The 25,225-nt window shown below is 44.6% G+C and overlaps 2 protein-coding genes across 5 annotated transcripts in view; one reads left to right on the forward strand and one right to left on the reverse strand.

Moving 5' to 3' along the window:
- DEPDC5 (DEP domain containing 5, GATOR1 subcomplex subunit) overlaps positions 1–8,516 on the reverse strand; it is a 217,716-nt gene extending 209,200 nt beyond the window's left edge. For all 3 annotated transcript variants that reach the window (XR_011319327.1, XM_069757652.1, XM_069757644.1), the window contains exons 1-6: positions 8,439–8,516; positions 8,269–8,339; positions 7,463–7,550; positions 7,035–7,081; positions 6,864–6,949; positions 3,526–3,609 (exon numbers count right to left, since the gene is read on the reverse strand). Coding sequence is in view for 2 of the 3 variants with exons in the window: in XM_069757652.1 (XP_069613753.1) it covers positions 3,526–3,609; positions 6,864–6,949; positions 7,035–7,081; positions 7,463–7,550; positions 8,269–8,326 (363 nt within the window). In the remaining variant the exon portion in view is untranslated. The remainder of the gene's footprint in view (positions 1–3,525; positions 3,610–6,863; positions 6,950–7,034; positions 7,082–7,462; positions 7,551–8,268; positions 8,340–8,438) is intronic.
- Positions 8,517–8,537: 21 nt separating this feature from the next.
- The window catches only part of PRR14L (proline rich 14 like), a 92,052-nt gene continuing 75,364 nt past the window's right edge, over positions 8,538–25,225 (forward strand). Inside the window, exons 1-6 of one of the 2 annotated variants that reach the window (XM_069757680.1) lie at positions 8,538–8,643; positions 11,916–12,323; positions 12,608–12,692; positions 15,255–19,191; positions 19,535–19,594; positions 19,678–20,173. In XM_069757680.1, coding sequence (XP_069613781.1) covers positions 11,964–12,323; positions 12,608–12,692; positions 15,255–19,191; positions 19,535–19,594; positions 19,678–20,173 — 4,938 coding nt within the window. In that variant the 5' untranslated portion in view covers positions 8,538–8,643; positions 11,916–11,963. The remainder of the gene's footprint in view (positions 8,644–11,915; positions 12,324–12,607; positions 12,693–15,254; positions 19,192–19,534; positions 19,595–19,677; positions 20,174–25,225) is intronic. The other variant, XM_069757691.1, reaches the window with a different exon arrangement.

The raw sequence follows: 25,225 nt of genomic DNA on the forward strand, positions 1-25,225 counted from the left end.
CGTCATTAATAATTTGTTCCAGCATGTAGCCAAAGAGACAGGCCCCCTGGAAGGATAGGCCGGTAGGCGACTTCTTGAAGACAAGTCCACCTGCTGCGTCGGATGGCCACCATATTGCTGGACGCGTGAACTGCACAAGCCGCGCATCTAGGGAGGCAGATACCAAATATTTCCCTGCATAGGAAATTTGGTCTGTCAGGCCAGCTAGCTCCCCCGGAGGAGCTCCAGCCGGGGTGCTCTTACAAGGCTGTTTGGTCCATCTATCTATGGTCCCTGAGACCCAGGTAGAGGCAATAGCCGAGGCACAAAGTAGAAGCAGCCGTTTCAAAGGCTGATTTATCCAGCGGATCTAAAATTATATCCTTTGAACCCATGCCGAGTTGGTACACAGTCTGGGAAGTGACGAGTCCAGAATTGCCGAGGAATCAGTCCAGTTAGCGATGAGCTCAGGAGAGAAGGAATATAGGATGCCGAGATGCTTCCCTGTCTGACAGCATCTGGTATGGCTCGCATTTCCCCTGGCAAGTACCACTACAAATTCAGTGTGTGGGGCAAAGACCTTGAAAGGTGGTTTGACCGTCTAAACGAAAACCGCCTGTTCTGCGGGTTCCGTAGAGGTATCCATGATGCTTAGGGTCTGGTGGATCGCATCTGAAACTTCCTCTGCAAACGTGACCGAGGAAGCCCGTCTCCCTCTCTTTCTCGAGAGAGAGGATCAGGAAGAGGGATCTCACCGGTCCAGACCAGAGGCAAGATGGAGCAGGAAAGAAAGGTGTCAGACGTCCATGGGGATGATGGTGGACGTCCTGGTCTCCTCCAACCGACAGGCTCTGGAGGGCGAGTGGGTGGGGAATGGAGCTGGGACCGAACCTCTAAGCACGCTTGTGTGCTAGGATCATGGTCCTACTGTCGGATCTATGAGGATACGAGGTGGCAGTACATGGCGTACTCATAGTCCATAATGCGGGATTACAGGTGTGACTGTTCACCCTGTATCCCTCCGAAAAAAAAAAAAGGAACCAAGAATTTTGCTCTTGTAGCCTGAGTTGAACAGGGCTGGACAGAGAATCCTGTGACCCACTAGAAATTGCGGTCGGGCACGGACACCAAGTACGTGACATCCTGGTGAGGTCCACCCCAGACTGAGACAAAGGGAAAAGCCCACCCAGGGATAGTCATGGATCTCGGTCTCACCCGGGGTAAGGACTCCTGGACAGGGAGTTGCTGCAGCTGACAAGAGGAAGCAGGAGGACGGGAACGCTCTCCTTATAGGATAGGCCTGGGAGCAGACCCACTAAATGATGCCCGAAGGTTAGGGGAACAGGAGAGGGGAGTAAGACTGCATAGCAGAGCTACTCACAAAAATAGTAGAGTCCTGTAGACTGCTCCCGGCTGTAGCTGCGACCGGCAACATGGCACAGGTCCAGGGCACCAGCGATGAGACGGCAACCTAAGGAGGATGCAGGGGACCCCGCCGGAGAAAGCGTGTGCTGGACTCGGCTGCAGTCTGGACAAACCGCCGATGGTGACCGCTGAAAGGGCGCTGGAACGTGCGCCCTGCTGCGATGTGGCGCCAAGCAGCTGCGTTGAAGTCATGGGCCTGGGAGTACCAAGATGGCGCCGGTGGGTGGGGAGTAAAGAGATTGTCGGGCGGGAGAAAAAAGCGGAAGTGAAGGAGCGCGATACCGGAAGTAGGCCCCGGCAGAAGCCGGGACCTAAATTAGAGGCCGGCGCCGCCGGAAAAGAGACCGCGGCCCCGGAGCAGTGCGCCACAGAGCAGCACGGCCGCCTGCCAGGGCCGCCAGAGGGACTGAAATTGCCAGGGTCGCGGCGCCGGAGTAGGCCCCGTCAAAGCCGGGGCCTAAAATAGAGGTCGGTGCCGCCGGATAGAGGAGACGCCGCCTCGCAGCGCCAAAGCCTGTAGGAAGTAAGTAGCGCGGCAGCCTGCCAAGGCCGCCGCGCCGGCACAGGATGCATTGCAGCCGCAGGGGGAAGCGGTGCCCCTGTAAGAGGTGACATAGCGGCCGCCGAAAAGAGCGTCCGCAGGGATGAGGGGGATCAGCTAAGGGGGGCCCATCTAGGGGCCCCTGGGATCCCTATTAAAATAAGGTCAGCGCCGCCATAAAGGGTCGTGCAGCGCGCCTTAGGAACCTCTACTCCCCCACACTGTGAGGGTGGGCAGGGAAAGGTCTGGGGGATATAGGGAAAATACTCACCTAGTCTGCTACTAACCTGAGGGGAATGAGACGTCCAGGGAGCTGGTGATGGACGTCCTCGTCTCCTCCAACCGACAGGCTCTGGTGGGCGAGTGGGTGGGGGACGGAGCCAGGACCGGACTTCTGAGCACGCTTGTGTGCTAGGCTCTTGGTCCTGGAGAGGGATCTATGAGGATACGGGGTGGCAGTACACGCCGTACTCATAGTCAGTATTGTGGGACTACAGGTGTGACTGTTCACCCTGTATCCCTCCGGAAAAACCTGAAAAGAAACGACGCACATTGAGGTAGATAAGGGTCTAATAAAAGACCCGTGTCCACTTCCTACTGACACTAAGCTAAACTGAATATCCTGCTTCCTGTCGGTGGGGTGTACACTGCAGAGGAGGAGCTAACTTTTTTATTTGCATAGTGTCAGCCTTCTAGTGGCAGCAGCATACACCCATGGTTCCTGTGTCCCCCAATGAGAGGCGATAGAGAAACCTGAGTAATGAGCACACTCGCTCATCACTAGTTGCCACAACTAGAGCTTGTGGTGGAGAATAAGGCAGGAGGCTGGTCACATGGAGAAGCCAAGTAGTTAGCAGCTTATCATTCTATGCAACATTGTGGGGAGAAAGAGGCAATACAGGCTTATAAAGTATCATAAGAAATTATATCACCCAGGGAGGCACTTACAGATATGTAAAGACTAGTGAGGAGCGACTATACTCGTTACTCGAGATTTCCCAAGCAAGCTCGGGTGATCGAGTATTTGGAAGTGATCGGAGATTTAGCTTGTGTCACCGTAGCTGCATGATTTGCAGCTGCTAGAGAGCCTGAACACATGCAGGGATTGCCTGTTTGTTAGAGGATCCCCACATGCATTCAGACTGTCTAGCAGCCATAAATCATGCAGCTACGGTGACACAAGCTAAATTTCCGAGCACATCCAAACACTCGGAGATCACCCCAGCGTGCTTGGAAAATCTCAAGTAACGAGTATACTTGCTCATCACTAGTAAAGACACGAATAATGTAGGTACACTAGAAACATACTGAGTAAGCACAGAAGGATGATACAAGGAATGAGTCTACATAGAAGATACATTGAATAAATCAGTGGTGCACATTATTTTTTAATCGAAGGGTCATGTTAGATTGTATTTTGAGAGAGATGCATTATGTCTGCCTTTCCTTTAGAGGGCCACAAAAAGCAGCATTGCAGGCAATAGCTGGGCATGTAATTTCTATACAAACTGTTAACCACCCTCACACAAACACGAGTTTCATTATTTTCACAATCTGGTTACTTCACTCGCACAACTTACTAAACTCTTTTTCAGCCTCCACATGTCTCCACGACCTATGTATTGATCCTTAAAAGTCAGCTCCACCAAGTCAAGTGTCACTTCCTAAGGCGACAGCAATGTTAAAAGAAAAAAAAAAAAACATTATAGAGGACGAAAAGAAACATATTATATGCCAATATAACAACCCTATTAATTCACTGACAATACCATTTCCTATAAGTTTATCAAGTGATGACAACTTGTGACGCTCTATGGGTATAAATATGAGAAGAGGAACATTACATGTAAAGCTGTGTAATAGCCAGGGCTGTTGAGTCGGTAAGCCATAGTTGCGACTCCGACTCATGGATTTTTTTCAGGTTCCGATTCCTTCATAAATGGCCAATTCGTAACAATAAATTTACTGTTGTCAAATATTAACATCGTGCTTATTCAGTTTCTCATCATTATATAAGTAATCAGACCACTTAGAGCAAAAACTATATTTGTTAGAATATAGCAAATAACTTTTATAAACTTTTCTAAACTCTTGTAAGTAAATATGCAATAAACACTGTTGTGCAGTTAAGAAGAAATATATAAAATTTGTCCTCAGAAGAAGTGTTGCCTCTGTCAGATCTAATTATTTTGAGAGCAGAGAACAACCTCTCTACACTAACTTGGGTTGGTGGCAAAGCAGTAACCACTCGGTCAACATCTCTGACAATGTCAGGATACAGAGGAATCGCTTGTTGCACTGTTATTTTTGATGAACGGTCAAATTTCTCAATTTCTTTTAGTGCACATGAAAAATTCTGCTGAAATGTACTGGCTGTGTTCTTTGATGGGGATGACTCTTCTATGCGGGAACGCTTTGCACGGTCCTTGTGATCCAAATATTTTTCTAAATTAAATTCTTCATCAGTTGATGAGGGTGAAGATGTGGCAGGACGACCAAATTCTTCTTGTTCCTCCTGACTGTTCTGCAACCCTTTCATCCTTACTGCTATTTCAAACAGAGCTTCTTTTCCTTTAGTCAGCTGTTGATCATCTAGAAGAATCCGATGCATTGGGTCTACATAAACAGCTGCCAAAAGAATGTTATTTTGTAATAGTAGCTCCTCTCTCCGTTTCATTGATGTAGCAATGCCACTTGCAATTAACCCTCCTCTTTGGGACAGGCGAAACATCAGGTTCTTCCACTCCTTTAAGAAAATACCTGGAGTTAAGTCCTCTGCTTCTAATTTTTTAGTCACTGTAAATGGGTGCGCTAGCAATTTTTCCAGCTCAGTCACCTGATTCCACTGACTTTCATTTAGCGTCAGTTGAGGGTTAGCCATGTCTACAAGAAAGGTTTTCAGTTCAAGCAAGCGCTGAATCATTAAGTAATGCCCCATTGTGTGGCTTGCTCAATAGTTGCCCCTTTTCCAGCACGCCTCTTCAAAATTGAGTCAACTTTAGGGGTTCTGGCAACAGTAGCCAATTTTCTCACCTTGCCAATCAGTGCAGCAGCATGTCCTTCTTACAGACTGTCTCTTATAGCCAGCTGTAGCGTATGCACAACACAGCGCATGTGATGAATGAAAGAACGTATTGACACAGTTTCAACAAGATCATCTAAACTATCATGTTGCTGTTCATCTGAAGCAACTTCAGTTTGCTCCTCAGTTACAATACTGTGTTCCTCTATTTCAAACATTTCTGTGTCTGTGGACCCAGAATGTTCTTCTAGCTGCTGGTCACCATCATTACTCTCATTCATTAGCTTAATAGTACTTATCATATTTGAAGCATTGTCAGTTACGACAGAAAGAACTTGCTCTTTTTTAAGTTCATAGTCTTGCAGAACCTTTTCCACCAAGACCTGGAGAAACTCACTGGTGTGATGAGCTTTGGTGTCTTATACTGCCAATGTCTTGGTAACTATTTCATTTATGTCACAAACAAATCGGACATTGATGGCAAAAGAGTTCACTCTGTGACGTGTGCAGGCATCCATTTTAAGAAACAGAAAGCGTCCCTTGAGAGTTTTTTTAAGTTCTTCCTTTTGTTTAGAAGCTTCTTCGATTACTAATTTTCAAATACTCTCTCTCTCCAGAGAAACACCAAGCTTGCGGACCATTTCCCCATTCAGACACATAAAAGCTGATCGTAAAAATAGTGAAATAGGCACACTATCCTTTACAACAAGCTCTATGATCTGTTTTTTTAAATGTATCTACTGTCATTGTCACAGTAACTTTGTCACTGACAAAATATCTTGCAACTGATGGCTGCAAAGTTCTCTGCTCCTTTGTTTGGCTGGAAGAGCTGGGCACTGGTTCATTGGTTTGGATGCAGTCTCTCTCATCCACTGCTTTCAGTACTTCTGGATGAAAGCGCTGTAAATGTCTCTTTAGATTAGAAGCTCTGGTAGGAGCATTTTAATCTTTGCCTGAATATGCACTGATATTGGCTTCACAGCATTTGTTTCCGTCTGGATCATTTGTTATACACTGACAGACAATGTTTTCTATCTTGAGTCATGGTGAAATGTTCAAATACAGCTGATTTAATGTGACGCTTCTTTGACATTCTCAGGTTTTTAATTCTGCATTCACAATCCAAATGACAATTGTTTTTGTCACCGCTGTGCTCTGCTTTACGGCCGGCGCTGACACAGTCAGTGCTGGAAGCTGACGGCGGGGGACACGACAGACATCGGAATGTGAGTATGTACTGTTTTTTTTTTTTTTACAATGGTAACCAGGGTAAATATCGGATTACTAAGCGCGGCCCTGCACTTAGTAACCCAATGTTTACCCTGGTTACCCGGGGACTTCGGCATCGTTGAAGACAGTTTCAATGGTGCCGAAGTCGTTCCCCTGATCGTTGGTCGCTGGAGAGAGCTGTCTCTGTGACAGCTCCCCAGCGACCACACAACGACTTACCAACGATCACGGCCAGGTCGCATTGCTGGTCGTGATCATTGGTAAGTCGTTTAGTGTAACGGTACCTTTAGAAGTGTCTCTATCTCCAGCAGAACTGCTTATCACTGTTGTTCGTAGTTTGATAGAACATATATATTTGAGTAACATTTATAACATTCATATGAAAGTTCAATTATGAAATATTAATACTTTTTTTTTTAAAGCTGGAGTCGGAGTCGGTACATTTCTACCGACTTCAACCAAAACTAACTCCGACTCCACATCCCTGGTGTAGCCGTCCAATTAACCACAAACACTTGTTAGTGGTTACTTTCACCAAAAGGGTGATAGATTGAAGTCTATTACTAGGACAGAATTGTAAAAGCCACGCTCAACATCTGACAAAGAAATGTTTAACTTTCAAGAACGTCCCTGGGACACGTCCTCCGCATTCTAATAGAAATGTACCTTTGGGTCAACCACATTGACATGGACATCTTGGTAAGCCCTTAACCGAAACACTTGAGCTACAGTCTGATCAACGCTGACAGTTTCTGTGGCGAAAACAAAAGGTCACTAATATATCCAGAAAAAAAAAAGAGCGAGTAAGTAATCAAAACAGATAAAAGCAAAGTTTACCTTTCTGCAAATCTTCTTTAAGTGATTTTACCTGCAGTAAAAGAGGACTGAAGACACAAAGAAACAATGGAGAGCTTAGCAAACAGAGAAAGTCCAGCCAACTCATCAACCAAAAGTAAAATGTGTAACATGGCATAGTTTACAAAGTGTGACTTTTCGTACAATGCTGCCGATTGTCACCCACTACACTGGCGGAGGACACAGCACACCACAGCCCAGATCTCTACTTCTTGTACCCTTATAGTGGTAAATTGCTTATTGATGGATTGAGAGAAGTCATTTATAGAGTTCATAAAATGTGTTTTGGACGAACCCCAGCTACAATTTATTCCACCAATGGACAGCTTCAGGAATACCACACTCCACATTTCTTTTACTAAGGTTGCTGATCTGCCATTAATATATCACATTTCCATTTATTTTCTTACCTGTACTCATCATTGGGATGGGCAATCTCTACAATATCTCCCGGCTTGATAAGCGGGAAAACCTTAGGATTTATTACCAGTTCATCATCTGCAAAATAAAACCGCTTTAGTCAGACTGATCATATAAACTGTGCTCTAACAGCTTTGGTTTTTTTTTATTTTCTACAGAATATGGCTGCAGAATATATCTGGAATCCAGGTTGTCCCAAACAGGGTAATATTACAGCAATGAACTTGCAGGACAAGAGTGGAGATCGGATGTGCCCAACGCCACCCTGCTGGATTACCAAAGCTATTCCTGCACACGAGGAAGCGATGGTGATAATCAGAGTGTGTGCAGGAGAATGATCCGGAGCTCATGATAGGTAGACATTATATTAGAAATATCAAAGACTGAGAAAATAACTGACGAAGGTTTCTCAAACTTCTATCAAACAGTAAAGAAAAACGGACAGCTCATATATGGCATCCGCGACTTTCTCAGCCCCACAGACTTGCATTGGCGCATCTAGCCTTATACTGGCGGTATTGGTATGCTACACCAGAGAGGGCGAGAACCGGCTGAACGTTTATTCCTGACGATTGTCCGATGTATAGGGGCATCCAATTGGTGGCGGCATCTTATATGGGGACATCATCATTGCTGCTCGGCAGCACGTCCCTCATGTATGTAAACATAGGACGTGCTGCCGACATGAACTAGTGTTTTCACATGAATGGCCACACATGGATCCCTCCTGCTGCCGCCAGCGCTCAGCCTCATGTACAACCATGGTCGCCCCTGACGGTCGTGTGCACGTTCTCACCGCTGCCCCCGAAGCCCTTCTTGTGTATGACCAGCTTGTACACCCTGTTGGTTCTCATGTTGGACTCCGACCTGCAGACAGGGAAAAGTGAGAGGTGACAGCGGTAGTGACAGGGGTGGGGGTCGGCAGGGGAATGTACACAGCCCCCCTAACTGTACATAGAAGATCACCTGCCGGCGGCAGACACCGGAGCACACGGCGGAAGAAGCCCCGGGGAACACTTTAAAGCTCGCACGTGACGTGCCACCGGAAGTGACGTGCGGGAAGCTGACCGGAAGTGAGGTAATTAGTCGTTCAGGAGGAGATTCTGACGGAACCATGGAGCGGCTAAAGTGAGAGCGAGTCGAGAGGCAGGATGGGAGGAGTGAGAGCCGGGTATGGAGCGCTCACACACCGGGGGAGGGATTGTTTACAGCCGGAGACGCAGGCAGGGCTACAAGTGACCGGCAGCGCTGTGTGCGGATGTCAGGCGCCCCGCGGCTGGGCACAACTCCTAGATAGGCGCAAACTCCCCTCATCCAGCTGAGAGCACCGTGCCAGCCATGTCCACATTATCCTCAGTGTCTCGCTTGTCTGTGGCATCTCTCAGTCCTGAGGCCCCTGATTCAGTAGTGTAGAGATCCAGTCATAAAGATGTCTGTCAGCAATTGGCGTCAGGTCCATGAGATGTATCCCCTCTGTTAGTCTCAGTGGGCCTCGTCACGGTGGTGTACGGCGTCCTGAGACCCCCTACATTAGTTTCTGGGGACCCCCACCTTCCCGGTGCTGTCTGACGTCCTGGGACCCCCTCCATTAGTGTCCGGGGACCCCCACCTTCCCGTTGGTGTCCTGGGACCCCCTCCATTAGTGTCCGGGGACCCCCACCTTCCTGTTGGTGTCCGGGGACCCCCACCTTCCCATTGGTGTCCGGCATCCTGGGACCCCCTCCATTAGTTTCTGGGGACCCCCACCTTCCCCGTGCTGTCTGACGTCCTGGGACCCCCTCCATTAGTGTCCGGGGACCCCCACCTTCCCGATGGTGTCCGGCGTCCTGGGACCCCCTCCATTAGTATCCAGGGACCCCCACCTTCCCGATGGTGTCCGGCGTCCTGGGAACCCCTCCATTAGTGTCCGGGGACCCCCACCTTCCCGTTGGTGTCTGGCGTCCTGGGACCCCCTCCATTAGTGTCCGGGGGCCCCCCTTCCTCCTTCCCGGTAGTGTCCGGGGACCCCCACCCTCCTTGTAGTGTCCGGCGCCTGGGTAGGATTCATCTGTAAGATGGAGCATATGGCGGTACAGTACGGCCCATATAATTCTAGGGCTGGCATATTGTTCTGTATAACTCCGAGCCGTAGTCTTGAAGTCATATAACACTTAATAGAAACCCATGGATTCACACATACTAGTGTCTGCGGTGTCATGGAGCAATGTGCAGACCAGTACGGCCCTTCCCTGAAGGATCAGACAAGTGTAGGAGGCCATTACTGCTCTAATACATTTTCTCATGCCCCATGTATTCCTGTTGGGATTGAGAATCCATGAGTTTTCATGGCATTCAGTGTACAGATTTTATTAATTCTGGAGAGTCATTTCATCCAGCTTTCTAGAACTGCACATAGTACATATAGTGCATTGCGTCTCAGTGTTGGAGATACTGAGAATCACTAAGATATTGTCATTAAAAGGACTGTCTACTGCTTTTGGATCATCAACTATGTATCCTAACAGGCCCATGCTTGTGTTTTTGTAACATGATCATTAAAGGGACTCTGTCAGCACAGAATAACTGTTCAAATTAAGTACAGGCGCTCGATGCTTCATGATGAGGCCAATGATTTATATACACCTTCCCACCTACTTGCCTTGTTTTCTCTTTTATCAATTAATAATCTTCCCATTACAGTTTTTCTTTGAATGGATTGTCTGGGATTAAAGAGAAAAAAATATCAACAAGAAAGTTACCAAAGCCAGGGTTGCATGTCCTGGCTAAATTAAAGTGTAACTTTCATTTTAATTTGTATTTCAGAAATCAATAGTGCACATGAAAATAAGCAACTTCGTAATATATCTTATCAGAGAAATTTGCTTCTTTCTCAGCCAATATTGATCAGTCATTATCAAAATTAAATTTTCAGTTCTGAGGTAAAATCTGTATTCAGTGAAGACAGATTTTCCCATTACTGAGACAGGAGATGACGGCGACTACTGATAAAATTCTATGTAGCTAGAAGGGGAAGGAACTCTGTCTCTACTCCTCCCTCCTTCCATTTACATAGAATTGTATCCGTAGAATTATTTGCAAGTACTTAGCGTATTTTCCGGTGTATAAGATGACTTTTTAACCCCTGAAAATCTTCTCAAAAGTTGGGGGTCGTCTTATACGCCGGGTACGGCATGGCATGTGCAGGGAGCGTTTCCCGATGGTTCCCAGGGTCTGGAGGAGAGGAGACTCTCCTTCAGGCCCTGGGATCCATATTCATGTAAAAAAAAAAAAATATGGATATACTTACCTTCCGATGGCCCCCGGAGTTCTCCTGGCCGTCAGCGGTGCATGCCGCGGCTTCCGTTCCCATGGATGCATTGCGCGCCGCAAAGGACGTTTGTGACGTCACAAAGGTACTTTGCGGTGCGCAATGCATCCCTGGGAACGGAAGCCGCCGCATACACGACTGATGGCCGGGAGTAGGGTTGAGCGACTTTTACTTTTTTAGGGTCTAGTCAGGTTTTGCGAAACCCGACTATCTCTAAAGTCGAGTCGAGTGAAATCGGCCGATTATGGCGGGGATCGACCGAAACACGAAACCCAATGCAAAGTCAATGGGAATTTTTTTTTTTTTTTTCTCTCTCTCTCAACAGAAAAGCTGGTGTTACACATTTCAAATCACTACAGCGCACAAGCGACAAGATGACGATAGGCGTCCACGCCCCTAAGACCTATGTCATCACTCTGCCCACGCTCCTTCATTGGCTGAAAAAATGGCGCCAAGCGCGTCATACGAAACGCGACTTTGGCGCGAAAGTCGCGTACCGCATGGCCGACCCCACACAGGGATCGGGTCTGGTTTCATGAAACTCGACTTTGCCAAAAGTCGGCGACTTTTGAAAATGAACGATCCGTTTCGCTCAACCCTAGCCGGGAGAACTCTGGGGGCCATCGGAAGGTAAGTATATCCATATTTTTTATTATTTTTTTTTATTTTTATTTTTTAACATGAATATAAATCCAATGGCCTGATGGAGTCTCCTCTCCTCCAGACCCTGGGAACCAGCCGAGAACACTCCCTGCACATGCCATGTAAGACGACACCTGGTGTATAAGATGACCCCCGAAAAGTTGGGGGTTGTCTTATACAGAAAAGAAAAAATCGTTCCAGCTCCAAATAGTAAAATCCAAATTCCAACTTTATTAAGCCAATATAAAAACAACGGTGGGCATATGCTCTACATGTGCATATCAGGACACGAGCGACGCGTTTCGATCCTACACGGATCTTTATCAAAGCTAAGCTTGTCTTATACGCCGAAAAATACGGTGCATTCTACAAGTAGGATCTTAAAAAAAAAAAATAAACATAAATAGATTCCTCTTTGTTTTCTATTTACTTTTTCTACCTAAGTGGATGCAAATAAACGTTTGTTCTTTAATTTTTATTCCTTTTATTTCCAGGAACCTGCAGGCAGATTGGCAAACTGCCCTTCGACCTCACATCTCATAATGTTGGAACTTGATGTTTTGGAGCAGAGACCACTTATTAATCCTCTTGAATCTTCTGCGAGCAGGACCATCACACACAGGTGGCCTGCACTACATGTTCCCTTCATCCATGAGCTCAAAATTGGTTCAGATCCAGGTAGCCTGGATCAGTTAACACTGCAAGTTAATGTGCAAGAAACACTAGCAGAAATTGGTGAGGACACAAAGTTTATTCCAGAGCCAGATCTTTTCTCTATTGCTAGCGTAAATGACACCGGGAAACATCTTGGTGTAAATACTGCTGTAATGTTGGATGCTGTGGAGAAAGTAACCCCAGTAGAGATCTGCGATTCTGCACAGAACATGATGCTCCAAGAATCGGTAAGTAGTTACTAGAAAACAGAGTCCTGTTCCGTCTGTTTTGCTCATGTGCTAAGTACGGCAGCCAGCGTTGTAGGATCACGTCACCTTCTACAATGCTGACTGCCATTTTAGATAAGGGTATCTAGGAGACCTAACCACACCACAGCAGTCCTTGCTGCTGTTTGGAAACCGAATAAACAATGCAAGTGATTTATTACGGTAATTTTGCAAACTCTGTTCTTCTGTAAATTTATCTTTATAGTTTGATTGCTTCAGTAAAATTGTTGCTTACTTGTTTTAAGGCCGAGTCTACAGATTTGCCGATCAGAGAGGACTTCCTGAATATCTCAATTGCACGTGACGTGACAAATCAGTTCCATGTGAAAGGTAGTGTTTCAATTGAATAGATTAGTTATGGATGTCTTTAAAAGTGGCATTGTGTTGTTAATGTGATGCATTAAATAGGAGCATCTGATTCTAACAAAAACTTGAAACAGGCAGTGTCTAGTACTGGATTTTTGATATGCTACACTATTCTTTGTGAGAAGACTAGTGATGAGTGAGTATACTCGTTGCTCGGGTGGTCTCCGAGTATTTGTGAGTGCTCGGAGATTTAGTTTTTGCCAACTCAGCTGCATGATTTACGGCTGCTAGACAGCTTGAATACATGTGGGGATTCCCTAGCAACCAGGTAGCCCCCACATGTACTCAGGCTGGCTAGCAGCCGTAAATCATGCAGCTGTGTGACAAAAACTAAATCTCCGAGCACTAACAAATACTCAGAATCCACCCGAGCAACGAGTATACTCGCTCATCACTAGAGAAGACCTGTCGGTCAATAGCAGTCTCAGCCATCCATGGTGAGAGCATATGACTTTTTCACATGTGTAGGCTCTTAATAGTTTACCTTTTTTAGACATTGATTAGTTTCTTATTACCGTTCCATTCACCTTGAAAATGTGACCACTCTTTAATGTACAGATTTGCTGTCACTCAAAGCTGCGTAGATCACCAAACATTTGTTCACACTGAATTGTTTATCTATTAGGTTTTGTGATAACGGCAAGGATAATTTTACTGTAAGATTCCTGTCATCAAAAGATACCAGGATTATATATGAAAAAGGTCCTCATTGCAAGTTTGTGAGATCTGTTGGTGGTCTTTCAAAAATGTATTGACCAGCTCGGTCTTCATAAACACACAAACCTACTCTGTACTGTTTAATGTTCAACCCCTTAAGGAAAGACTCACCGCTAACCGTTACAACCTGAATGCCACACACTTTGTCAGTAAGCGCCCCTGTACCGTTATATGCTTGAGCCTTAAAACCCCACAGGTAAGCTCTTATAGATGTGGTAAGATGGGAAACTGACCACACCTGCCATAATAACCCATTAGATGCAATCACTGGTGTTGTGGACTCAATGGGAGGACACAGATAGAGACGCCTCCCTCGGTCTAACCACTTAAGTCAAGCATCAATGTTAAGTGGTCAGTATTGGAGACCGCTCGCTTATTGCAAGGACACTTCATTTGTGCTGTCACACTATTGCATCAGTTCACAGGAATGACTTCATTACCACAAATATACAAAAAAACCCTGTTTGGGAGAGAAGAAAAGACAAATCGCGGCGCCCTAAGTGCGTAAACACAATATTATAGTCTTTAAAGGGTGCACAATTTTATGCACTCACCTGATAAAAGACTAAAATGGCTTTAGATCGTGTATCCTCCAAATTCCCTCTGAGATACTTTTCAATATACAGGGCTTGCAGCTTGCCTTGGGTGGATCCAAGTGAGAGAGCCTGAGTAAGGCTCACACAGGATGAGTAGTTCAAGAAAAGCACATCCAGCCCATGAATGGCAGCGCTTCCCAGGACTCGCATTCAAAGATGATATTTCATATTTTTTTTTATTTCATAACTTTTATCCCAGTCTCAGAAACTTGATTTGGGGTGTGGACCAAGTTTTTCCTGAACTTGGTCCACACCCCAAATCAAGTTTCTGAGACTGGGATAAAAGTTATGAAATAAAAAAATATGAAATATCATCTTTGAATGTGAGTCCTGGGAAGCGCTGCCATTCATGGGCTGGATGTGCTTTTCTTGAACTCCATTACCACAAAGTAATGGTATGTCATTGGCCAGGAAGGGGTTACTTCAGTTGTCATACTCTATATTAACTTTAGCTATTTGTTTTTCCAACAATTTTTTTTATTTACATCTGATTTAATTGCATATGTATATACTGTACCAATGCCAGGTAGACCTATTTCACTTCTGCTTTTTATATAGTAGGCTTGAGATATAGATTCCAAATTTAGAACCAAGCAATACCGTGCACCAATATGAAGAAATTCTGCACATTCATGATTCTGATGTTGAAATAATGCATTTGTTTAAATCCATTCTATGTGGTACATTGAAGGGGTCATTTAAAAATATTAAATAGTATATGAAGGAGAGGGGCCAATATTATGAATTACATATGGATTGTTTGGATAATGTTTTTCATTATATGGAGTGGAGTTTCTTTCCAAATGGAAATATTTCAGGGGTGCAGGCTTCACAGAATGCATTTCGACTTCTTGCAGCATGCCATGGCACCAGAAGAATGTGTGTTTATTCTGCGTAAAATTAGGTGCACGTATTTTCCTGCATGGCAGGTATATATAATTTTTTTTACTGTCGTATAAACTACTATTCCTTTAATGTGTAAGGATAGTGTGTAGAAAGTGGTAATTTTGCTACTTATGTAAGTCTACACTGAATTGCTTTTCCATCCTGTAACCAAATGTGGCATCATGCCACACACCAAAGAAAGTAGCAAGTGTAAGAATATGATAGGAGGATCTGTTTAATACCTTGGGGAAAAGTAGAATAAGATGTTGTGAATGCTTGTCTTATTCTATATACTTTCAGCTCTTTTCCTTTTTTTTTTTTCTTGCAGATGATCATGCTTTGAGTGATCCTATATCCAAGATGACTGATAAAGCTGCAGGTATGGAAGTTATGGGCACTGGGTCAGTTTTACAGAGTGAGAGAGTGGTTAATCTGCCAAGTGAACCTCATAAAGATGAGTCTTCAGGCCTGGAGATATCTCATTCTGTGGAAATTTTAACCAAAACTGTCAGTTTAGCATCCACAAAGACCCAGGCATCAGTAGATGATTCTCCTGAAGGATTTCTTCATGACAATTGTACTGTGTTAAAGTCACAGAGTCACCAATGTCCAGCTTATAGCACAAAACAAGGAGATTCTGTAAAGTGCCTTGAAGCTGAACACTTGACATCAACCCACAGAACTTTTGACTTTAGTTATTCTCCGAAAGTCCCTCCACATTTTCATGGAACGTCTATTTGCAAAGAGGCAGAATTTATCTGCATACATGAAGTTAATTCAACAACTTCCCTAATGGAAAGGCTGGAACCAAATACAACTGATATAAATGTCCCAAGCAATATGGATATGGCATTGTGTCTGGAGTCTGTTCAGCAAGAAATTGAGATCACCTCTTCAGAAGAGATTCAAAATAATGACATTTCAGTCACATATCTTTCTGGAACCAGTTCTTCAGAAACTGTTAGCACAAGGCTTGACAACATACAGTCTGACTCATCAAAGGTTGGACCACAGGATGATAAATCTATGTTTAAAAATGAGAGCACATTTCTAGAGGACTTAGAAGAGGTTCGGGATTTCAAACCAAATCTTCAACCTTGTTTTCAAAATTTGACTGGTGCCAAAGATTGGGACACTGAAGTATATTCTTTTTCCTGTAGCCTGATTGATTGTAACTCACCTCTAAGTGATGACGCGCCTGCTGGTCATAAAAATTCATCATGGTCTTCCAATGAATTGACACATTCTGATGTAAGTCCGCGCAAGGTATTGTGTTCAGCTCCACTGACAAGTGTATGTGCAGAGCATTTATATGCAAAATCTTCAATCAGCTTTTCTGTAGTTGATGGCAGTGAAACAGAAGTCAATCCATGCACTATCCCACAGACTATGAAGTTACGTCTATCAGATAGACCTGGGAAACTTTCTGGCACACAGTCGGAGGGGCTTTGTGACACGGTACCAGCTGCGATACATGACTCAATATCACCCCTTCTAATTGTTAAAGATCTTCAGTGTTTGGACAGAGAAGACTCAAGTTGTGTTTTAAGCGATTCCAGAGCAGTCAATGATAATGCCATTAATTGTGATCAGACTTCAACGTCTCACGATCAATCAAATGTGGTAGTAACAATAAAAGAACTGGTCTTCCCCTCCGATTACTTGAAAGTGCCTTGTCAGACAGTAGGGCACTGTAGGACCCCATCGTATGCTCTGGTACCTTATACAGATGTGTGGAATTCTCTCTCTTTAAAGCCTGAAGTAAATTCAATGTTGTCCCCAATGGAGCCCAAAAATGCTAACCCCCAGAAAGATCTTGAAAAAAAAGAAAATTATTTTAAAGTCTGTATTACAGAAGATTGCCTCTTAGAAGAACCACCTAACGTTTCTATGAGAGATGACTGTATACTTAAAGCATTCAAGAGACCACATGAAGTAGTATCTTTGAACCAGTATAGTGGTAAACAAGATGAGCCCGTTCTAGATTATTTAAGCAAAGTTAATACATTTTTGGCAAAACAACATAAGTGTAACGTCTCGGCTGATTCCTTTCCTTGCCAGGCTGAACATCACAGTGTTAAAGTGCATGACGACAGAATATCAAACGTGTCCCTCACCAGCAACCAGCCAGAAGACCTTTGTCATTTTAATTCTGTTGCTTTATGTGAGTCTTCTGTATCTGTAGATATGCATAACAATTCTGTATTAGCTCAGTTATTTGATGTTAAACATGCAGGTGAAAAACAAACAAATAAGCGCTTCCTACAAGAAAAACCTATGCCCCATATGTCTTTATCCAGTAGGCATCTTGGTGACTGTTCTTTTTTATTACCAACTTGTTTACCAGCCTCTACTGTATCCCCAACTGGGTGCAAGAATAAGGAGAGGAGCCAAAGTGAAGTTTTTTCAGATCAAATACAGCTGCATGTCAGTGACCATGCTAGTTCATCAGTACAAATTCTGGATGATCTAAGTAAATTAAACTTATTAAAGCAAGATACAAAACTTTGGCCAAGACACAGCACCACACTTGAAGAACCATTTAAATCTGCAGATTCTCTACACTGTATGAAGATTTTGGCAGCAGATGTTAATGTTCCAACACAAAGTGTGCAACCAGCTGTTTTAAATAAAAATCAAAACCCATTAATGCTGCACATGAAGACATTTTTGTCACCCAAGAGAAAGCCCTTGCCAGTGAAAGCAGTTAGTGCAATTAAAACTAAAGCCACACAAGTAAAGTTCCAAAGAAATCTATTCAATGCAAAAATTAAGATTCGGGACAAGTCAATAAATGATTGTCTAGAGCTTTCTTCCAGCAATTTGCAGTCTGCGGTATGTCACATTGGGATGTTTAGTACAACTGAAATTAGAAGGAAATATCATTTGAGACCTGCACCTCAGAGCCTTAACTACTCTACACCACAGCAAGTAAAAAGACCAAAGATTTTGAACAGTAAGGATGTTGCCCTTGCCAGTTCTGGCTTGCTGAACTATGTTGAAAAGTTTTCTCAAAAATCAGAAACCCCCCACCTATCAGAACCTGGACAAGCATGTAAAAGAAAAGAACCATTAAGGACCATCAGAAGTGGCGCTTGCTTGGGCACCAACGTCCGTATGAAAAGTCAGTCAAACAGAAAATGTAAAAGTTTTTCAGCCCCCAAAAACTTGCCTCTTAACATCGTCGGTCAGACCTGCAAAAGTTCTTCAGTTTTGAAAATCGACAACCCTGGAAATATTAATTTTGAGTATAAATCCCTGCCAACAAAGCATCTACATCTCAGTCAGACTTCTAAGCCTTTTTTCTCCAAAATAACTAGTGGAAGCACTGTTTCCCAAAGACCTCCACCTTTCCAGAAAAGCTCACAAGATCATATGCTATTAAACAAATTGTCCAAAATTGCTAATAAACTTTTTGCTCCATCCAAATTAAAAAGTGTCTCCAGCAACTTGAAGGTTGTTCCCTATAGTGGTGTGAAGATTCAGGCAAGGAAACTGCTAAATGTTTTTTCATGTGTCAGTATGAAAATGAACTCCCAGCCAGGGCAACTTTGGCAAGAAAATGTGTGCCTTACATCAAATAGAGACCGCCTTGTTTCTCAGTCTATGAATCTTTACTCTAAAACTTGCTTTAGCCATCTAGGTGATATGTTTTCTTTTAACAGTTGTGATAATTTAACATTCCCTCTCTCTTTCCATATAAAGATGGATCCTAGCTGCTTGTCAGACTTCCTAACATTTAATCCCCCAGACTTTATTTTAGGAAGTCCTCAGTCTTCTACTCAGTCATCAGAGCTTTCAGAATGGACACTTTCGCTTTTCCTATCTTCTCATGTGCCAGAAGACAGTGACAGCGTTCACCTCCTCACACAGTGGAACCCACAGTTTAGGTCTTTAGAATTGAGTTCAGAATCCAACCATCCAAGGAGATCTCTCACAAAGTCTGGATGTTCCATGCTTGGCCTTCACACAGTTCTTGCACTTTCATCCCCTGGATGTTACAGGTTGTGGACTAGGAGGAGGAATCTAGGAAGTCGAATTCCCACCGTCCAAAAACATTCTGTGACACAATTTGCACATGGACTTAAGGGGTCACTGCCTCAGTTTTCAAGAAAGAAAGATCAGTTTTCCTCATTCGCATTTTCTCTGGGTCGTGTTCTTTCTACTTGGAGTCGACATGGCCTTTCTGCCTTCTCTTCTGATTGTGCCAACAATCATCCAAACTGCAATGTTTGGCTGCCAAGCCAGAGCAGCAACATCAACAGGTAATCACCTATGGGTTTTTTTTTGTTTGTTTGTTTTGGGTATCTATGAGCATAGACTGGATCTTAGTTTGATATATACTGTAGTTGTTCTTTCATTATGTCACTTACATTGAGAAAAGCTTCTACTCAATGCAAAATATTTCCATTTTAGGATTTGTAAATTTTCTTAAGCAAGAAAAGGTTGAGCTTCACATTTGCTGGGTTTCTACAATTGGTAGCAGAACCTTTACCATGAAGGATACACAGTGACATTTTTGGATAGTGTCAATAAACTAAATTCCCCTTATTAATCTTGTTTTCCATTTTTATTGATTTTGTGTTTTGTTGTTTGTCTTTTTTAAAGTGTGTGTAGAAGTCCAACTCCATTGAGTCCAAACAGTATTCCTCAACTGAATACATACAGGTAGGTCAAAATGTCTTTTATGACTTGACACTATTTATTCATCATAAAAATGTGTTGATTTTGTTTTTTTTTTACTTTTTAAGCCTACCTTTTCAGAACCTTAATCTTACTTTTAAACCCAGAAGTATTCATCAAGAACATCTGGCACTTCCGTTTTCATTGTTCACTCCGCAAACAAATGATCCAATACCTCCGTGTAGGTTGTCCCAGTACAAGAATGATGTAGAATTATCAAGCTGTTCCTTCAAGCTGGAAGATGGCCCTAAGCATTACTTTGTTTCTACTGTGAAAAAGGATAACTTCAATCTGCCTCTTGATCCCTTTGTTCAGCAGAAGAATAATCTAGAACATCCACTTGCTTTCTCGTGTTTGAAGCCTATAGTTAACACCTCTTTGCAAGAAAATGAAATCCCTGCAGTTTGCTTATCCTCTCGGTGGGATGTGACTGTTCAGGAAGTTGCTGTTGTAGATCTTCCTTGCTGTGAGACACTACCTAAAAGCCAGGGATGTCCTTTTGAACAAAGAGAGAATATATTCATTCCCTGCACACAAAGTCAAAACAAGAACGAGGCCAACGAGGTAAGGAGCTAAAATAAGAGCTCTTGAAGAGCATCTGTCACCAAAATGTAATCTCACCATTTACTAGAGAATTGTGTATTAAATACACTGTGAGTGGATTTCTTCCAGTAATTTAAAGGGGTTGTTTGGTCCAAATGGGTAAGTCTGCAGTCCCTCTTACTGCAGACTTATGAATCCCACCAGCGCACGCACTGTGCACTGCGGGGATTTATTGGTTTCTAAGCCGGGACTGGAAGGTTTGTATAAGTTATACATATTCCTGGCCAGTGGGCACAGCCTCTCTTCCATACTTTTTGTATGGAGTGAGGCTGTGCCCACTAGACCGCTTATGCCTGGGAGTATGTATAACACATACATACCCCCAAGCCAGTCCTGGCTCAGAAACCAACAAACCCCAAGTATGTATAACACATACAGTTGTGGGAAAAAGTGTTTACCCCTTCCTGATATCCTATTCTTTTGCATCTTTGTTACACTTAAATGTTTCAGATCACCAAACAAATTTGAATATTAGGCAAAGATAACACAAGTAAACACAAAATGCAGTGTTTAAATGAAAGTCTTTATTATTAAGGGAAAAATAAATGCAAATCTACAGGGCCTGTGTGAAAAAGTGATTGCCCCTTAATATTTTAGATGGGCACCTTATTGGGGATCAAGCATTTTTGGGAATGCTCGTTCTCAAATATCGGGCTACATAAACAGGCCGCAATCGCCTGATTAATGGGCAAAACTCTCGTTCGTTGGGTGCAATGATTTATTTAGCTGGCTTAAATAGTCATTCTATTTGGCACATTATTTAGTGTGAACAGGATGTGTGCTGCAGAAAACAATTGTTTCTCTAACGCCTCTCATTGGGGACACAGGAATCATGGGTGTATGCTGCTGCCACTAGGAGGCTGACACTGCACAAAAAAAGTTAGCTCATCCTCTGCGGTGTACAACCCACCGACTGGCATTATGAACCTCAGTTTAGCTTAGTGTCAGTAGGAGGTGGACACGGGTCTTTCATTAGACCCTTATCTACCTCAATGTGCGTCGTTTTCTTACAGGTTTCCAGAGGGATACAGGGTGAACAGTCACACCTGTAATCCCACAATACGGACTATGAGTACGGCGTGTACTGCCACCCCGTATCCTCATAGATCCCTCAGCAGTACCAAGATCCTAGTACACAAGCGTGCTCAGAAGTCCGTTCCTAGCAAACTTCCCTCAGGTCTGTCCTCTCCCCTCTGTCAGACCTGCAGCAACCCCATTATGCCCACCGCTCAGGACCCTCCTGTTCCGCCACAGAGCGAAGCCTCCACTCCAGCCTGGGCTTCCTCTCTGTCTCAATCCGTAGCGGATCTAACACAGGTTTCTCAAACCCTTGGGTCCGTGCTTGATAGGTTGCCCCTGCAGACCCCCGCAGTAGCCGGCGGGTCGCAGGAGGCTCCGTCCGAGCCTACCGTTATAGGCCGCAAAAGATCCAGACAGGAACGCCGGTATGAGTCCTCTTCTCGTTCAATCTCGCCACATGGTCCTTCTCTGCGGTCGGCCTCTCCCTGGTCTTCCTCCCCTGAGTCAGGCGAGGCGTTCTCTGATGCGCCTTCGGAGTACATTTCGGAGCTGGATTCTAACCAAATAGCCAGGGCTGTGGAGTCTGAGTCGGAGTTAGTTTTGATTGGAGTCGGTAGAAATGTACCGACTCCAGCTTTAAAAAAAAAAGTATTAATATTTCATAATTGAACTTTAATATGAATTTTATAAATGTTACTCAAATATATATGTTCTATCAAACTATGAACAACAGTGATAAGCAGTTCTGCTGGAGATAGACATTTCTTACTTCTTGTGTGTCACTGTTCTCCTCTGCCCTTATCTAATCTTATACTTGGTTAACCTCATGCTGCCCCAACCCCCTACTTACAATGTATGAATGTATGAAACTGAAACCCTCGTCAACTGATGAAGAATTTAATTTCGAAAAATATTTGGATCACAAGGCAAATGCGTTCCCGCATAGAAGAGTCATCCCCATCAAAGAACACAGCCAGTACATTTCAGCAGAATTTTTCATGTGCACTAAAAGAAATTGAGAAATTGGACCCTTCATCAAAAATAACAGTGCAACAAGCAATTCCTCTGTATCCTGACATTGTCAGAGATGTTGCCCGAGTGGTTAGTGCTTTGCCACCAACCCAAGTTAGTGTAGAGAGGTTGTTCTCTGCTCTCAAAATAATTAGATCAGATTTGAGAGCATCCATGAAGGAGGATCTGACCGAGGCAATCCTTTTTTCTGAGGACAAATTTATAGATTTCTTCTTCTTAACTGCATAAGTGTTTATTGCATATTTACTTACAAGAGTTTAGAAAAGTTTATAATAGTTATGTGCTATATTCTAATTGTATTCTAACAAATATAGTTTTTGCTCTAAGTGGTGTGATTACTTATATGATGGTGAGAAGCTGAATAAGCACGATGTTAATATTTGACAACAGTAAATTTATTGTTAGGAATTGGCCATTTATGAAGGAGTCGGAGTCAGAACCTGATAAAATCCAGGAGTCGGAGTCGCAACTGTGGCTTACCGACTCCACAGCCCTGCAAATAGCTAGCATGAGGGATATGGTTCAGAACCTCATTGAAGCGGTAAATCAGACCTGTGGCATCCAAGATTCCTCTACGGAACCTGCAGATCAGGCGGTTTCGTTTAGACGGTCTAAACCATTTTCCAAATTTTTCGCTCCTCACCCTGAATTTGAGGAGATCATGACCAGAGAAATAGAGAATCTGACCAGATGTTTTCAGAGGGGAAAGAGCCTTGGCGTTTTATATCCTTTTTCTCCAGAACTTCCCGCCAATTGGACTGTTTCTCCCTCGGTGGATCCTCCAGTTACCAGGCTGTCCACCAACATGGTCCTCCCACTGTCCGGCGGAGCATCTCTAAAAGATTCTAACGATAGTCATAGAATCCTTTGCGAAGTCAGCCTTTGAAGCGGCTGCAGCTACTCTATGCCCGGCCTTTGCTTCCACTTGGTTTTCTAAATCCATATCTAAATGGGCCAAACAACTCCGTCGGGGCATCCTGGACGGAGCTCCACCCGGACAGCTGGCGGAGCTTGCCAACCAGATTTCTCATGCGGGTGAATACCTGGTCTCTGCCTTACTGGACGCCACATCTTGTGCGGCTCAGGTGTCCAGCAATGCCGTTGCCATCCGCCGGACCGTTTGGCTCAAGGCCTGGCAGGCGGATTTGTCTTCTAAAAAGTTCCTTACCAGCCTGCCTTTTCAAGGTTCTCGTCTCTTTGGCTCTAAGCTGGACCAAATCATTAAGGACGCCACCGGGGGCACAAGTTCTCTTCTTCCCCAGTCTAAACCTCGCCGGCCTCCTCCTAGGCGTCAATTTCGGCCCTTTCGACCTTTTCGTCGCTTTGCGGCGTCAAACTCCTTTTCCCAGCAGCAGCAGAAGCCACAGGCACGTCAAGAGAAGAAGGCGGTATACTTTAGACCCACTCCTTCCTGGCGTCCCCGCTACTCCCAAGGTAGATCTTCCAGGTCTAGGACTGGAAGATCCACCTCAGCATGACTCACGGCAAGACCCCAGCGCTCCTCCCAAGCTGGGCGGCCGTCTTCTCTTTTTCAGGTACGTCTGGATCTCCTCAGTTGAGGACGCATGGGTCAGGGAAGTTGTATCCTCGGGCTACAAAATAGAGTTCATTTCTCGGCCCCGGGATCGTTTCTTCGAATCCCGCCCTCCAAGAGACCCCGCTCTAGTTCCGGGTTTTTTTGCAGCCATCGCTTCCCTCCTCGAATCCGGGTAATCGTTCCTGTTCCAGAAAAAGAACGGTTCACAGGATTCTATTTGAATCTTTTGTGGTACCAAAAAAAGACGGAAAGGTTCGTCCCATTCTGGATCTCAAGTTGCTGAACAGGAGGGTTCGTCTGAGACACTTCTGGAAGGAGTCCCTTCGTTCAGTAATTGCTTCCATGGAGGCTCAGGAATTCATGTGCTCCATCGACATCCAGGACGCCTACCTCCATGTCCCGATCCTCCCAGGACATCACAGATTCCTGCGTTTTGCAGTACATCAGGAGCATTTTCAGTTTGTCGCCCTGCCGTTCGGTCTCGCAACCGCTCCCAGGGTTTTCACGAAGATCATGGCAGCGTTGATGGCCATCTTGAGGGTCAGGGGACTGGTACTTTTTCCGTACCTCGACGACATCCTCATCAAGTCTCCGTCCTTTTCTCAGGCTCACGAGAGCCTGTCCATCGTCCTCGACACTCTAGCCCTTTTCGGGTGGCTTCTCAACAGGAAGAAATCCTGTTTTGTTCCTTCCCAGCGCCTCATCTTTCTGGGCATGCTCTTCGACACTCGTCAGACCAAAGTCTTCCTTCCCGAAGACAAGAGATCCATCCTTCGTCGAGACGTACGCTTGCTCCAAGGTCCTCATTTTCCCTCCTTCCGATCGGCCATGAAGGTTCTGGGGAGGATGGTAGCAACATTGGAAGCGATTCCCTTCGCCAAATTCCACTCATGACCTCTTCAGCAGGCAATCCTGTCACAGTGGGACAGGTGCGTCGTCTCCCTGGATCATCCAATCCGACTCTCTCCCCGGGTCAAACGGTCCCTCAACTGGTGGCTCACGTCACCTCTCATCTCCCAGGGCAGGTCCTTCCTTCCAATTCACTGGCAGGTAGCTCTGACAAAGATCTGCAAAGATCGAAACGCGTAGCTCGTTTCCTATTGTGCTGTGGAGAGTTATTCAGCTTACGCTTTTATCATGTATCAATAAAGGACTTAATTTTAAACTTTGGAGCTGGAACAAACCCCCTTTTTTTCGTCTTCCTATCTATACTACGTGGATCAACGTGGAAGTTCCGTGCACCTGCTGTAGCTGCCTGGTGAGTTGGCTTTTTGCTTTTCTCTAAGTGATGACGGACGCCAGCCTAATAGGGTGGAGTGTGGTGTTTCGTCACCTGACTGTTCAGTGTCATTGGTCGGCGCAGGAGTCCTCTCTGCAGATCAGCGTCCTCGAGATTCAGGCCATCTTTCTCTCTCTTTATCACT

Source organism: Ranitomeya imitator, chromosome 1 (assembly GCF_032444005.1).
Source record: "Ranitomeya imitator isolate aRanImi1 chromosome 1, aRanImi1.pri, whole genome shotgun sequence".
NCBI classification, from domain to species: domain Eukaryota; kingdom Metazoa; phylum Chordata; class Amphibia; order Anura; family Dendrobatidae; genus Ranitomeya; species Ranitomeya imitator.